Source organism: Macaca nemestrina, chromosome 6 (assembly GCF_043159975.1).
Source record: "Macaca nemestrina isolate mMacNem1 chromosome 6, mMacNem.hap1, whole genome shotgun sequence".
Taxonomy (NCBI): Eukaryota; Metazoa; Chordata; class Mammalia; order Primates; family Cercopithecidae; genus Macaca; species Macaca nemestrina.
Window position 1 is genome coordinate 39,238,620 of NC_092130.1, and position 14,666 is coordinate 39,253,285.

At 42.1% G+C, this 14,666-nt stretch overlaps 2 protein-coding genes across 2 annotated transcripts; both read right to left on the bottom strand.

Moving 5' to 3' along the window:
* Window positions 1-2,181: 2,181 nt before the first annotated feature.
* LOC105467000 (protocadherin beta 13) lies at window positions 2,182-6,926 on the bottom strand. The gene is given in 3 exon segments (XM_071098300.1): window positions 2,182-4,313; window positions 4,315-4,584; window positions 4,907-6,926. Coding segments are annotated over 3 exon segments (2,397 nt in total). The 5' UTR covers window positions 5,771-6,926; the 3' UTR covers window positions 2,182-3,050.
* A 132-nt stretch (window positions 6,927-7,058) lies between these two features.
* Window positions 7,059-13,662, bottom strand: LOC105466999 (protocadherin beta 12). The gene has a single exon (XM_011716276.3). The coding sequence runs from the start codon at window positions 10,999-11,001 to the stop codon at window positions 8,608-8,610; it is 2,394 nt and encodes a 797-aa protein (XP_011714578.2). The 5' UTR covers window positions 11,002-13,662; the 3' UTR covers window positions 7,059-8,607.
* Window positions 13,663-14,666: the final 1,004 nt, after the last annotated feature.

The following is a 14,666-nucleotide window of genomic DNA, read 5'->3' on the forward strand; positions in this document are numbered from 1 at the left end:
CTCCTGATAAGGTTAAAGACAAGACATGATAGGAACAGCAGAATGAGAAGGTTATAGGCATAGACAATTGTGCTCTCACAGGGAGATAGCTGAAATTATTATATCATATGACAGTTTCTTGGTGGGGAAAAGTACAATATGTAGCCAAGGCGTTAATGACTGAATAATAGGAGTAGAGGTAAAGACTTAGGGACTGAGAGGTCAAGTTGTTAGATTAATCAGTGGGCCCAGGAGTGTTGGCAGAACTTGAAATAGAAAGATAAAGAGAACAATGTGTTTGTAAGATAAAATGTCCTATGTCCCTTTTCCCCCATACTTTTGCCTATTTCCAAAAACGCACAAACAAAACAAAACAAAACAAAAAACAAACAAACAAACAAAAAACACCTGTTTTTTTTTTTTTGTAAGTGTTTTCAAGAGAATCCATTCTCTAAGGCTGGACCATCTCTTGTGTCTCTATTTTCTGTGTCCTTTAACCCCCTCTAGATATAAAATTATGTTCTAAGTTACTTACAACCTATAGTTCTTTCATATAAAATTGGCTGATACAGCTTGATTCCTATGCACTGTTTTAAGTATAACTATAAATGAGGTCTTTGAACTATAAGAGCAAAATTCATTTTTAGCAATACATTCTAGGAGAATTCGTTGGTTATATGTATCTCGGCATTTAAGTTCCTGAATGCCTGGTCACTCTTCATTAGAGCCAGGAAACTCATAGTTCTTTTTATAAAGAGAGGAGTCCTGCTGCTCATCTATCTAGAAAAACTGGAAGTAATAGGACAAGTACTTGGCCCTTTTCTCCACTGTTGCACCTGCTAGATTTTCTGTCTGAGCTGTTCGAACTATTCTTTCCCCCTCCACCAGTAGATGTGAGAAGATCACAGGGAAGCTGCTAGAATAAATCCCACCTTTGGAGGCCAGGAGTTCAAGACCAGCCTGGGCAACATAATGAGAACCCATCTCTACAAAAATCTTTTTAAAAACCTGGGGGTGGTGGCATGTGCCTGTGGTCCCAGCTACTTGGGAGGCTGCAGCAGGAGGATTGCTTGAGCCCAGGAGCTCAAGGATTCAGTGAGCCATGATTGCACCCCTGCACTCCAGCCTAGGTGACTGAGACTCTGTCTCTAAAAAATAAACAAAGAAAGAAAACAGAAAAAAAGAAAAGAATAATTACTCAGTCGACACAGTTCAACAGAACTGGTAGTGAAATCTTAGCAAGAAGTATAAACACTAGGTTGTCTTAGATATGCCATAAAAAGAGATTACTCTCCTTGGCATTATCAACTGACTAATACCCAGTCCCTCTACAATGTTAAGATAAAATTTTAAAATATTTTCAAGAAGCAGTTGAGGCCAGGTGCTCACACCTGTAATCACAGCACTTTGGGAGGCTGAGGCAGGCAGATTGCTTGAGCTTAGGAGTTGGAGACCAGTCTGGGCAATATGATGAAACCTTTTCTCCACTAAAAATGCAAAAATTAGTGGGTGTGGTGGCCTGCGCCTATAGTCCTGCGTACTAGGGAGGCTGAGGTGGGAGGATTGCTTGAGCCCGGGAGGTGGAGGTTGCAGTGAGTGGAGATCGCACCGCTGCACTCCAGTGTGGGTGACAGAACAGGACCCTGTCTCAAAAAATAAAATAAGAGAAGCAATTGAGTCTAGTCTGTGGCACTGAAAGCAGTCATTTTACTCATCCCCATGAATTTCCTCTTTCCCGTGCTTGCTCCGTCTCTTTCATACACACACTTTTTTTGCCTCTATACTTTTACTCATTTTGTTATCCTACATTTTTCTCCCACAACATAGACTTTAGATTTGTTGATAAAAGTCATGAAAAATCTCCTCCAACCTTGAAGTCTTTTTCTTGCACAGTGTGTCAGATCCTTAAAGGGTAGAGTGGTTTAACATGAGACAAAACTACTCCTCTACAATGGTTTGAGTTTTTTTTTTTTAAATTAGAACCCTAAAGGACTCTTTTGATACTATCAATGTTCAACATCTGGTATACTTCTATATGTCTGAGAAAAGTGGTTTTCAAACTTTGGGTTACTACCCATTAGTATACCATTAAATAAACTTAGTGGATCATGACCACATCTGAAAATTGAATAGAATGAAATATATAGGTAATTTCAAATTATATCATAAAAAGACTAAGCATTGTTCACAAGCATTTCTTTCTATTTTGTGTGTTTCAAAATATGTAAAATATAATCTTAACTATTGGTTGCAGTAGAAAAGAGTCTGAAAAGTAGTTTCTGGTGTATATACATTAAATTCTATGATATTACAGGCAAAAAAATTTACACATTAGCACACAACTCCAATTTATGCTATACGAATTATTTGGACACATGCATCTGCATTTGACTAGATTGCATTAAAGCTTTGGTACATTAATTTAAAAATTGTAACTTCATATTCCCAGATTCTGTGAGTGGCCACAATATTAACGTGCCTGCACAATCCTCTCCAGGATGAATGAGGAAAGGATACTGAGAAACTGGTCTTCTGACCCTTTCGAATCAAGTGATAACATTTACAGTTGTATCATAGAATATAGGTTTCCTGGTTTATTGTTGAAAGCAAAAAGCATAGTTAAAGGTTAACTAAAAATGCACTGGATTTAAAAAAAGAAAAATTATATATCTGAATACCAATCATTATTTTAAGGCTGAAAAAAAGAGAAATGAAGAAATGCTGGAAAATGTGAATCCCTTCCAAATTGCTCTATTTAATTTTACCATAAGCATAACAGTGGGTGAAGTTCAACTAAAGATAGGGGCATGAAAAAAAATGTGATTTGGTATTGCTCTTTAGGGAGGCAAATTAATTACAATTTAAGACCATCTAGGTTAAAGAATGAATTGCTATCTTTTAAGAACTGGGAATAAAAGTGAATGTTCACTTAATAGCAAAGGGAGAAAGAACATGAGAAAAATCAAGAGTAAATCAGTACAGTTTTAAATACACACAAATTGGGGGAAATAAACATTGGCATAGAAATGCCATAAAGTAAAATACCTATGGAATATAAAAGTCGACTATGGTCACTGAATATTGAACCCAAAGTCATTGGAGAAGGTAGCATTTCCCTGTATTTCTTTCCCAGGGCACTGGGGAGGGAAGTTGGGGATAATAGGCTTCAGGAACTTGAACTCATTTGTCCCTGAGCCTCCTGCCAGACACACCTCATACTGGTAACTCTGGGATAAGGTCCCGGTGCCGCTCACGTCCACCAGATGCCCTCGAAAGGGGCCCTTGGGCACCGAGCAGCGACCCACCGAGGCCGCCCTGCTCCTCCTGCACAGCCGCACCGCCACGAACAGGAGCACCGACAAGAGGAACAGCGACGACACCGAGGCCAACGCCACCACCAGGTAGACGGTAAGCGAGTCGGCCTGGGCTTGGGCCGGGGCCGCCCCTGGGAGAGGCAGGTAGGGCTGGGAGAAGCCGTCCACCAGGAGCATGTGCAGCGTGGCGGTGGCCGAGCGCGGAGGCTCGCCATTGTCCTAGACCAGCACCACCAGCCTGTGCTTGGCCGCGTCGCGTTCGCTCAGCAGCCTGGCGGTGCGCACCTCGCCATTGTGCGCCCACACACCGAACAGCCCGAGCTCCGTGGCCTTGAGCAACTGGTACGACAGCCAGGCGTTCTGGCCCGAGTCGCCGTCCACCGCCACCACCTTGGTCACCAGGTAGCCGGGCTCGGCCGCCCGGGGCACCAGCTCGATACATGGCGCAGAGCCGTTCTGCGGCGGGTACAGCACGAAAGGCGAGTTGTCGTTGGCGTCCAGCACCAGCACGCGCACCAGTGCCTCGCTGCTCAGCGCCGGGGAGCCGCGGTCTGAAGCGCCCACGCGGAACTCGAACCCCTGCAGGGCCTCGTAGTCCAGAGACCTGAGGGCGAACAGGTGGCCGTTGTCCGCGTTGATGGAGACCAAGGAGGTGAGGGACAGGTGCGGGTCCTGGGGCGGCAGCAGCGAGTAGGTGACCTGGGCGTTGGTGCCTGAGTCTCTGTCTGTGGCGCTGACGCTGCCGATGTGCAGGGCGGGGCTGTTGTTCTCGCGGACGAACAGGGTATAGGAGGTTTGGGTGAAGGCGGGGGCGTTGTCATTGACATCGGCGACCAGCACGGTTATATTGAGCTGTGTTTTCAGCATAGGGGTCCCCAAGTCAGTGACTGTGATAGTGATGTTGTATTCCCCTCTGCTTTCTCTGTCTAGTGGTCTCTCCGTTAGTAGGGTATAAAAGTTTTCCGCGGATTTCAGGAGGAAGGGTAGATCCTCCTGAATGGAGCAACTTATTTCCCCATTTTTCTCCTGAATCAAGATCTGAAACACTGAAAAGTGCAACCACAGTTTCAGGCGCGTTCTCAGGTATTGGGCTGGTAAATGCAGACATGGTAACTTCTGGGGCATGGTCATTCACATCCATCACTTGAATCAGAACGGTGCATTTTCCAGAAAAGGTTCCAGCGTCTCTTGCCTCAATATTGACTTCATAGGACTGCAGTTTTTCGAAATCGAGTTGTTTTTTCAGTTCAATTTCTCCTGTCAAGGAATCGACCTTAAAAGTTTTGCTTATAGGCCGGGCGCGGTGGCTCAAGCCTGTAATCCCAGCACTTTGGGAGGCCGAGACGGGCGGATCACGAGGTCAGGAGATCGAGACCATCCTGGCTAACACGGTGAAACCCCGTCTCTACTAAAAAATACAAAAAACTAGCCGGGCGCGGTGGCGGGCGCCTGTAGTCCCAGCTACTCAGGAGGCTGAGACAGGAGAATGGCGGGAACCCGGGAGGCGGAGCTTGCAGTGAGCTGAGATCCGGCCACTGCACTCCAGCCTGGGCGGCAGAGCGAGACTCCGTCTCAAAAAAAAAAAAAAAAAAAAAAAAAAAAGTTTTGCTTATCTCATCTGAAGCTTGGAAAAGTGAATAGGAAATCTCTCCGTTGACTCCTGTGTCTACATCCGTGGCAGAGACCTTGACAACCAGGAAGCCTATTGGACTGTCCTCAGAGATCTGCACCCTATAGAAAGGCTGCTCAAATTCAGGGGCATTATCGTTAACGTCCACGACTTCAATGTAGACCTGAGCAGTGCCAGATCTGGGCGGAGAGCCACCATTCAGTGCTGTGAGTGTTAACCTGAGTTCCGCTTCTGCCTCTCGGTCCAGCGCTTTGTCCAGCACCAGCTCTGGATATTTCCTGCCATCACTGCGTTTGCGGGTGAGGACCCGAAAATAGGAGTTGGGGCTGATGATATAGTTCTCAATATTGTTTTGGCCTACATCTAAGTCTTCAGCATTCTTCAGAGGAAACGTAGTCCCAGGAGGACTGCTCTCTGACACTTTCACCAACATTTCTTTGTCCAGAAATACTGGAGAGTGGTCGTTTATGTCTATTACCTGTAGTTCAGCTTGAAAAAACTCAAAGGGACTCTCTAGCAACACTTGGAAATGTAGCGCACAGGGCTCTGTGTGACCACACAGATCCTCACGGTCCAATTTCTCATTGAGCAACAAATCCCCGGTCTTCTGATTGAGCTGCAAATGTAGTTTGTTCCCTCTAGAAACAACTCTAACCCCCCGCCTGGAGAATTCCCTCTGCTCCAGACCCAAGTCCTTTGCTAAATTGGTGACAAAGGAGCTGCCCTCTGTTTCCTCCACCACAGAATAGCGTCTAGGTTCCGCCGCGCCCGCCAGAGAGAAGCCCAAAAGGAGAAAGTGAAAAAGGACTTGCCTTTGTCTGCAAATGAGCTTCCCGCTGGCCTCCATTGTTCTTGGTGGGTTCAGCTTCCTGGGAGGACGGTTCTGTGGGACTGTAAAGTCCCCAGTATCAGAGGCTGTGGTTATTCCACAGATACCTCAGAAATATTGCAGAGAATAGTCCTCTTCAGAGGACCCAGCCGTCTTCTCTTTGGCATCCAAGCTTCCCGTGGGCTTCCAGGTTCTGCTTCTTTTGCTGGTTAATGGAGCTGCAGCTGCGGTTCTGGTTTGTACCTTCTTATCCTGCAGCGCCACCACGCGTCCTTACAGAATGTTACATTTTGTGAGATGATAATAGATGTAATATTCCCAACTCTGCCTGTATGTACCCTGGGACTATGTAAGGTTACAACACCACCGTTAATATCGCCGGACCTTACTGAGCAGAGAACTGCCCGAAGGAGAAATTACATTAGTCTTTTACAATGCTAACTGAGTTTTGGGCAAAAAGGAAATATTTAGGTAACAGTCTAGCTTGGCAAAAAGAATATATGCAGAAAATTTCAAATATAATTGTAGTTAACATAGTTAACTTTTAGATGTTTACACTTTTATTTCCATAAACCATAGGAATAATTAGTAGCTGTGAACCTCGAACAAATTATTTAACCTCTCTGCTTTAGTTTGCTCGTCTGTGAAATGAGGATAATAATAGCACCTACCACATAGGGCTGTTGTGAATTCCCCACCTTACACATGAGGAATCTGATGCAAAGAGAGATTAACCTTAAAAATAAACTATATACCAAGTATAAAGCAATTTGATGCCATCAAGTAGCTGAATCTTGGTGGCATAAATCCATCATAAGTCTAGCATAAATGCATTACTATAACTAGAAAAACACCTCAAAATTCAAATGGCAGAAGAATACAGGAGCATGACTATCTCAGGTAGAGAAGTTATGTCCAATAATGAAGGGAAATGAACAAGGAAAAGCTGGAGAGTTTGTCTAAACAGAGACAATATGTGTAACAGCAGTGGTGATTTTGTTTCTGGGAAGGATGTCCCTTTTTGTTACCTGCACTTCCAACAGCATCAATTAAAAGAAATTATTTTGAAATTTTTCAAATCTCATAGAAGAGAGGAGTGTAATGAACCTCCAAGGACTCAGTACTAGCTTCAACAATTATCAATGTTTTCCCATAATTCTTGACTCTATCCCTTCAACATTTTCACATCCCAGACAAACTGAATTTTCACCCACAAATACGTCATTATATATTTCTTTAAATGCATCATGATTTTAAATGACTCTAAAAATACCCTTAAGTACAATGCCATTATCATACCTAAAAATTAAGTTAATATTATTTAATACCCATCTATATTCAAACTTTTCCAAGTTTTTCAAAGTCATTGCTGTTGTTTCAATCAAGATCCAAACAAGATCCACACATTGTATTTGATTGCTAGACCTCTTGAGATTTTTCTTTGTGTAAACTTCACTCCTCTTATTTCTAATGCCATTTATTTGTCAGAGAAATTGGATAATTTTACCCTGAGATCATGAAAGCAATTTTAGATTTTACTACTGTGAGTTTTTTGTCCTTAGGTTCTATCCCACCAGTGATATGCAGTAATACTAGCTTTCTTAGAGTTACCAGCACTAGTTTATAATATATTCAGAACACAACTATGCCAAAATTACCTATTTTAAAAATAAGAATCAGTTACATATTTTTAAACAAATAATGCTTCTCCTTAACTCCCTAGAATTTCCAAAAACTTAATGATCATCTATATTTCTCTTTGATATTACACATTTAAAACTATTCTTTTTCTTAAGTTTTCCTGATTCAGCAGTGCCGTACAGGTAATAGAAAACTGTTAAAAACAAATTCTCAAATCAGGAAAATGTATTACAAATGTAAGTATGGGTGACTATTTTCATATACAACAAAGTGAAGAAAATAATTAACTAATAATGCAATCAAAATTATGTACTATTCCTAATCAGGACCATTAATCTTTTCTGTGAAATGGAAGTTATATGTTCAGGACACAACGAGAAGGCACAGGTTGCTCTTTCAATTTTGTTTTTTACTTGAGATTTAGACAGATCACAGCATTAGTAATAATAGCTGAAAATTTACCCAGAAAAGCAAGATTATTGGTTTATGAGAAAATGAAATCATAGATAAAGATTATTTCTAAATAAAGATTGAACAGTAGTATGAATGTGATAAAAACATTTCTTCTCTTTAGTTAGGCAGAAACTTGCCAGGTGATATCTAATGACAGAAAACAGTATGGAATTGGAGCAAAGCCACTGACTCAGAGTCAGACAGATCCAGGATGGATGCTCAGTTTTGTCACTTATTAGTTAGTGGACCTTGGTGATCTTACTGAGTCTCTGAGACCATCTATTTGGTTATTCCTAAAATACCATGCCACATATGTTTCTTCTAAGATTAAAAGTGTGAAAATAGTGTATGATCCATAAAACGAGTGTTTTAAAAAAATAAGGTCTAAAAAGGTACATTACAATCTATGCTTCTGAAACTAAGGTAGTATACTCCAACAGCATTCTAATCAACTCAGAAAATGAAAGTCATGGTAAATATTGAAAACAATGGAAAGCAATTTAAAATATCTCAAACAAGACTTACCATTTAATAGACTTTATATTAAGCAATATTGTTTGACATAAAACATTACACATATACATTTCATGCTTTGTGAAGGGTTCTTGATACTAAATCTGGATCCTTTCCTATGTAAAGAAATTTCTTGACTTAAAGAGTACATATTTGAAGTGACCAAAAATACTACTTTACGGGCACCTCACAATAAATTCCTAATTATAAATGTATTCATAAACACAGGATTTATTTTTCATTCTTTATCAGAAAACCAAATTATTCTGAAATGGGGGGTTTTCTTCAACTTCCCTACGTGTGCTGTGGAGTAGGAAGTTGGGGATAATTGGTTTCAGAAATTTGAACTCATTTGTCCCGGAGCCTCCAGTCACACACACCTCATACTGGTAGCTCTGGGACAGGGTCCCGGTGCCGCTCACGTCCACCAGATGTCCTGGAAAGGGGCCCTCGGGCACCGAGCAGCGACCCACAGAGGCCGCCCTGCTCCTCCTGCACAGCCGCACCGCCACGAACAGGAGCACCGACAAGAGGAACAGCGACGACACCGAGGCCAACGCCACTACCAGGTAGATGGTGAGCGAGTCGGCCTGGGCCTGGGCCTGGGCCGGGGCCGCCTCTGGGAGAGGCAGGTAGGGCTGGGAGAAGCCGTCCACCAGGAACACGTGCAGCGTGGTGGTGGCCGAGCGCGGAGGCTCGCCATTGTCCTTGACCAGCACCACCAGCCTGTGCTTGGTCGCGTCGCGCTCGCTCAGCAGCCTGGCGGTGCGCACCTCGCCATTGTGCGCCCACACACCGAACAGCCCGGGCTCCGTGGCCTTGAGCAGCTGGTACGACAGCCAGGCGTTCTGGCCCGAGTCGCCGTCCACCGCCACCACCTTGGTCACCAGGTAGCCCGGCTCGGCCGCCCGGGGCACCAGCTCTGTGCAGGGCGCGGAGCCGTTCTGCAGCGGGTACAGCACGAAGGGCGAGTTGTCGTTGGCGTCCAGCACCAGCACGCGCACCAGCGCCTCGCTGCTCAGCGCCGGGGACCCGCGGTCTGCGGCGCCCACGCGGAACTCGAAGGCCTGCAGGGTCTCGTAGTCCAGCGACCGGAGGGCGAACAGGTGGCCGTTGTCTGTGTTGATGGAGACCAGGGAGGCGAGGGGCAAGTGCGGGTCCTGGGGCGGCAGCAGCGAGTAGGTGACCTGGGCGTTGGTGCCTGAGTCTCTGTCTGTGGCGCTGACGCTGCCAATGTGCAGGGCGGGGCTGTTGTTCTCGCGGACGAACAGGGTGTAGGAGGTTTGGGTGAAGGCGGGGGCGTTGTCATTGACGTCGGAGACCAGCACGGTTATGTTGTACTCGGTTTTCAGCCTGGGTGTCCCCAAGTCGGTGACGGTGATGGTAATGTTGTACTCGGCTCTGCTCTCTCTGTCCAGTGGTCTCTCTGTTTCCAAAGTGTAGTAATTATTTACGGAAGATTTTAGCACGAATGGGAGGTCTTCCGGGACAGAACAAACTATCTTTCCGTTGTCCCCAGAGTCTCTGTCTCGTATCCTGAAAACCATAACCACGGTCTCTGGTGTGCTTTCTGGGATTGGACTGGTAATTGATGACACAGTGATTTCAGGAGCATTGTCATTTACATCCATCACCTGAATTCTGACTGTAGATTTTCCAAAAAGTCCTCCCCCATCTGTGGCTTGAATGATTATTGAGTATGATTCAATCGTTTCAAAATCCAAAGGTGCTGTTAAAGTAATGTCTCCAGACTTTTGATTAATTTCAAATGTCTTGCGAATATCTTCTGAGGCATGGGAAAAGGTATAGGATAGTTCACTGTTTGTTCCAGAGTCTAAATCCCAAGCCAAGACTGTCACAACCAGCGAGCCAAGGGTGCTATTCTCCGGAATCTTCACCTCATAAAAAGCCTGCTCAAACTCAGGGAAGTTGTCATTAATATCTACAACCACCACCCTGACTAAGGCAGTTCCGGACCTGGGAGGGGACCCGCCATCCAGAGCAGTGAGGATGAAACTGAGCTCCGGGCACTCTTCATAATCCAGCGCCTTGTCCAGAACTAACTCAGGGTATTTCCTATTATCTGGATTGACTCTTATTTTAATGTGGAAATGAGAGTTCGGATTTATTGTGTAGCTTTTTACAGCATTGATTCCTACATCTAAATCCTTCGCACTTTCAAGCAAGAACACAGTACCAAGAGGACTGTTCTCTGGGATTTCTAAGAGCATTTCTTTCTCCAAGAAGATGGGAGAGTGATCATTTATATCCCTGACCTGGAGTTCAATTTGTAAAAATTCCGTGGGGTTTTTCATTAACACTTGGAAATACAGCACACAAGGCTCATTGGAGCCACAGAGCTCCTCCCTGTCTAGCATTTCGCTCAGGAGCAAATCCCCAGTGTTTGTATCCAGCTGCAAACACTCTTTGTTATCATTAGAAACCACCTGAGCCCCCCGTGAAGACAGCTCACTCACCTGCAGTCCCAGGCTCTTTGCCAAATTTCCTACAAAGCTCCCACTCTGCAATTCCTCCATCACCAAAAAACTCCCAGTTTCAGAGACCGCCTGAGACATTCCCAGCAAAACAAAGAAAAGCAGGACTTGCCTTATCTGCAGAATGCCTGCCCCTCCGTTTTCCATAGCTTCTTTTCCAAAACTCCAAAATCTTCTTGCAGAATTGCCTCAGCACCACTTCGCAGTTGTGGGAAACGTGCCTCTGATCTGTCTACCAAATCATCGGAAGCCTAAAGATTTTAATCTTGTTGAATGGCTTCTAGGTTGTCCCTTAAAGGATTGTTCTTTCTGTCTTCCCAGTTCTCTCCGTGTACTGGATAACAGCGTCTACAACATCCTCCAGGGTAATTTTTTTCTTGGTATTATCCTGCAGCGCCACCACGCGACTCCACAGATTTTCACAGTTTGATGAACACTACCTAAATTTTATTTACGTAAATGTCCTCCAGAAGCAAATATTGCATTTAAATAATTCCTTCTGTTTAAGTAATTAAAAATATATTATATCTTCCTTAATAATCGTTTTATATTCTTTATAGTTTGTGATGGTGTTTGTATTTGTTTTAAAGCATTTATTCAGTGTCTTTCCCCACTCTCCTCACAACCAAATGTGCTTGATTGTGGTGAATACAGATACAAGATGTGATCCCTGGTCCCCAGGAATTCGTAGTATTTCTGAGACAATTGTAAGCCTGAAACAAGCAGGGCATAACTAATTGTTGAGCTGAATGAAACTCTATTACTACTTGGCTTTCCTTACATGGTAAGGGAAAGGGAAGGTGATCTCAAAAGTCCTTTCTGAAGTTATGAAACTGCATTAACCATGTGATGAGGCAAATTTAGGTCATTATGACAGCATAAAAAGGCATTTCCATAGATTTCCTTAATAGCAATGAATTGTGAACAGGTAGAAAATGAAGCAAGAGATTGGGGTGGAACATATTATGTAAACCTATCATTTAGTTTCAGTTTTTCATAATTTACAAAAAATTGATAAGTACACAAGCACGAGCAAGTTAGTTTCATTTAAAGTAGACTCTAATTCCTAAAGCTGGCTTGCCCCAGGTTCCCAAAATTTATTGTAGTCCCAACTGTAGCTATCTGTTTTCTCTTTCAGCCCAGGAAGAGAAAGTAAGAGTCTATCCCTAAACATAGAACAAAAACCTAACTTTCACTCTGATTAGACCAAGTAAGATCATGTGCCTGTGACTGAAGCAATCATTGTTTCAAGAGGTATAGAATTATACTTGGAGATTTTAGCCCTAGAATCTAAAGACCCATCTCTGGCCATTACTTTGTTTTAATCCTGTCTGGGACCACCTCTTAAGCTTGGGATGGTTTCAGTCCTAGCCAAAGTAAATCATTGGTACATAATGAGGGAGATTGTTTGGAATAGATGCTAAGGGCTCATCAGTGATGTTCACTATAGAAAGTCTTAACGTGCGCTAAGAATGGATGGAAGAAGAATCCAATAAGTCTGGATTTTAAAATGTTAAATTCAATTAATATTCTTAAAAATGTAAGCTGGATACATGATTTAAATAGTAATTGGTACAGAAAGGCAAAAGTTGAAAAGTGATGGATTGACCATACACAATTAACCTCTCTTTTTAAAAAAAATACACACTGAAATGACAGAAAAGTAATAAAATGGGAACTAATGAAGATTAAGAATACACAAGTAAACACACATATTTTTCTAATACAGAAAGCAAAGCAGGTGGAAGAGCAATTGACTTAGCAGTTCCAAAAAATGCCCCTAAAGTAAAATTCCTTCATTGAAGATACTCACAAGAAACACAATCTCATTTAAGCCAAGATTTGGAGGAACCAGGTATTTAAGAAGACTGAAGTCAGTTAAGGATGGAAAAAAAGTTATCAGTTGGAAGTATGTGTAGAGGATAATTGAATTCTCTATTCTTCTCATCACCCTACATAGACAGAAATGTAACTCACAACCAGAAAATAGAAAGTTTATTCTCTGGACAAATTTAATGGAACTTTCTCCAGTCTTGGGGATCTAGGCACAGCCTGAGCACAATTGTAAGGTGTCAAATTGAAAATAGGGAGAGTAAGCAAACCTTTGCATTTTGCATGGTTAGACTTCTAGTCCTTTTTCATGCAATACTCTTAGACTGTAGGACACAAGGTATATGCCTGACCCCTAGTTCATCCCCACACAGTGAATATTGTAGCATTCTAACCTGGAGAATATGAAAGCCCCAAGTAAAGACACATATTAATATTTGGTGTCTCATAAGGTAATTGCCTTATCCTAGCATGGTTATATTAGAATGAAGCCCTGCCATCAACAGGTACTGTTTGCTCACAGAGTTGATTGTCAACATTTTGATATTATCATCCTTCTAAAATATGAGAAGATAGCCAAGGCATTTGAGGAGATGCCCGTAACATGACATAGAAAGACCAAAACTACCACCATCACTACCACCAAGAAAAAAGAAGGAACAATAATATAGAAAACAGAAGAAAGCCTTTCAAAATGTCTGATTAATATTCCCAGAGAAAGAAAATCTAATAAAAGCTAATACTTATTTAGTATTTACTCTATGCTACCCTTTGTTCTAAATGTCTCATAATGTATTTATCCATTTAATCTAAATAGTAACTGTGTGAAGTATGTATTCCTATTGTAAGATGAAGACTAGATTATGACTTAAGTGCTCCTCACTAGCTATATTACCTTGGACAAGTTCTCAACTCCCCTTAGACTCACTTTCACTTTTAAAATGGATAATAATAACAATACTACATAATGCATTTTTAAAGAAAAGATTAATTATAAATGAGAGAAAATATTACATTTATAAATCTATGACAGGATACCATGAAAAACATTCAGAGAACCAAAAACAACTCTTAAAAGTATTTGTCAGTCATAAAGAAAAACTTAAATATGAAAGATGGAGTGATTAAATAAATTGTCCAAAAAATGGAATGAGAGGCAAAGAAAAAATAAGAAAGGAAAAAAGGCTTAGAGTTTCATAGAGTAAATCTAGGAGGTCTAATATTTAACTGAGATTTTTGTTGAAGTGAGAATCCAGAAAGCTCAGGGGAGAAATTATGAGTAAAACATACCAAGAAAATTCCTCTTAAAAATTGTTTTTGTATAGAGATAGATTCTCTCTATGTTGCCCAGGGTGGTCTCAAACTGGGGGCCTCAAATAGTCCTCCTGCCTCAGCCTCTCAAAGTACTGGGATTGCAGATGTGAGTCACCATGCCCAACCAAAATTTCTCAGAAATAAAATTGATAATCTGAACGTCAGCCAAGGGGTCTAGCATATGCCTGTAGTCACAGCTACTTGGAAGGCTGAGGCAGGAGTAGCTCTTGAGTTAGAGGCTGCAGGGTGCTATGATTGTGCCTATGAATAGCCACTGCACTCCAGCCTGGGTAACACAGTTACCAGGCTGTGTTAAAAAAGAAAAAAAGATAAAAGATAAAAGAAAAAGAAAAAAAAGAAAAAAGAAAAAAGATAAACATGAACAGGGCATAGCCATATGACCAGATTAATCAATAAAGAGCCAGTACTAAGGTATTTTCAGAAGACCAGGGGAATTTTTTAAATGCTCCCAGAAAGAAAGAAAAAAAGGGTGAGGGGAATCACATAAAAAGACATAGGAATCAGAATGGAATCAGTCTTCTGAACAGCAATTCTATATGCAGTCAATAAAAGGAGCAGTGTTTTTGAAATCTGAGGGAAAATTATTTTCAACCTAGAATGTTATGCCCAAACTATCAATCAAATTAAAAAAGAAAATAACAAAATAA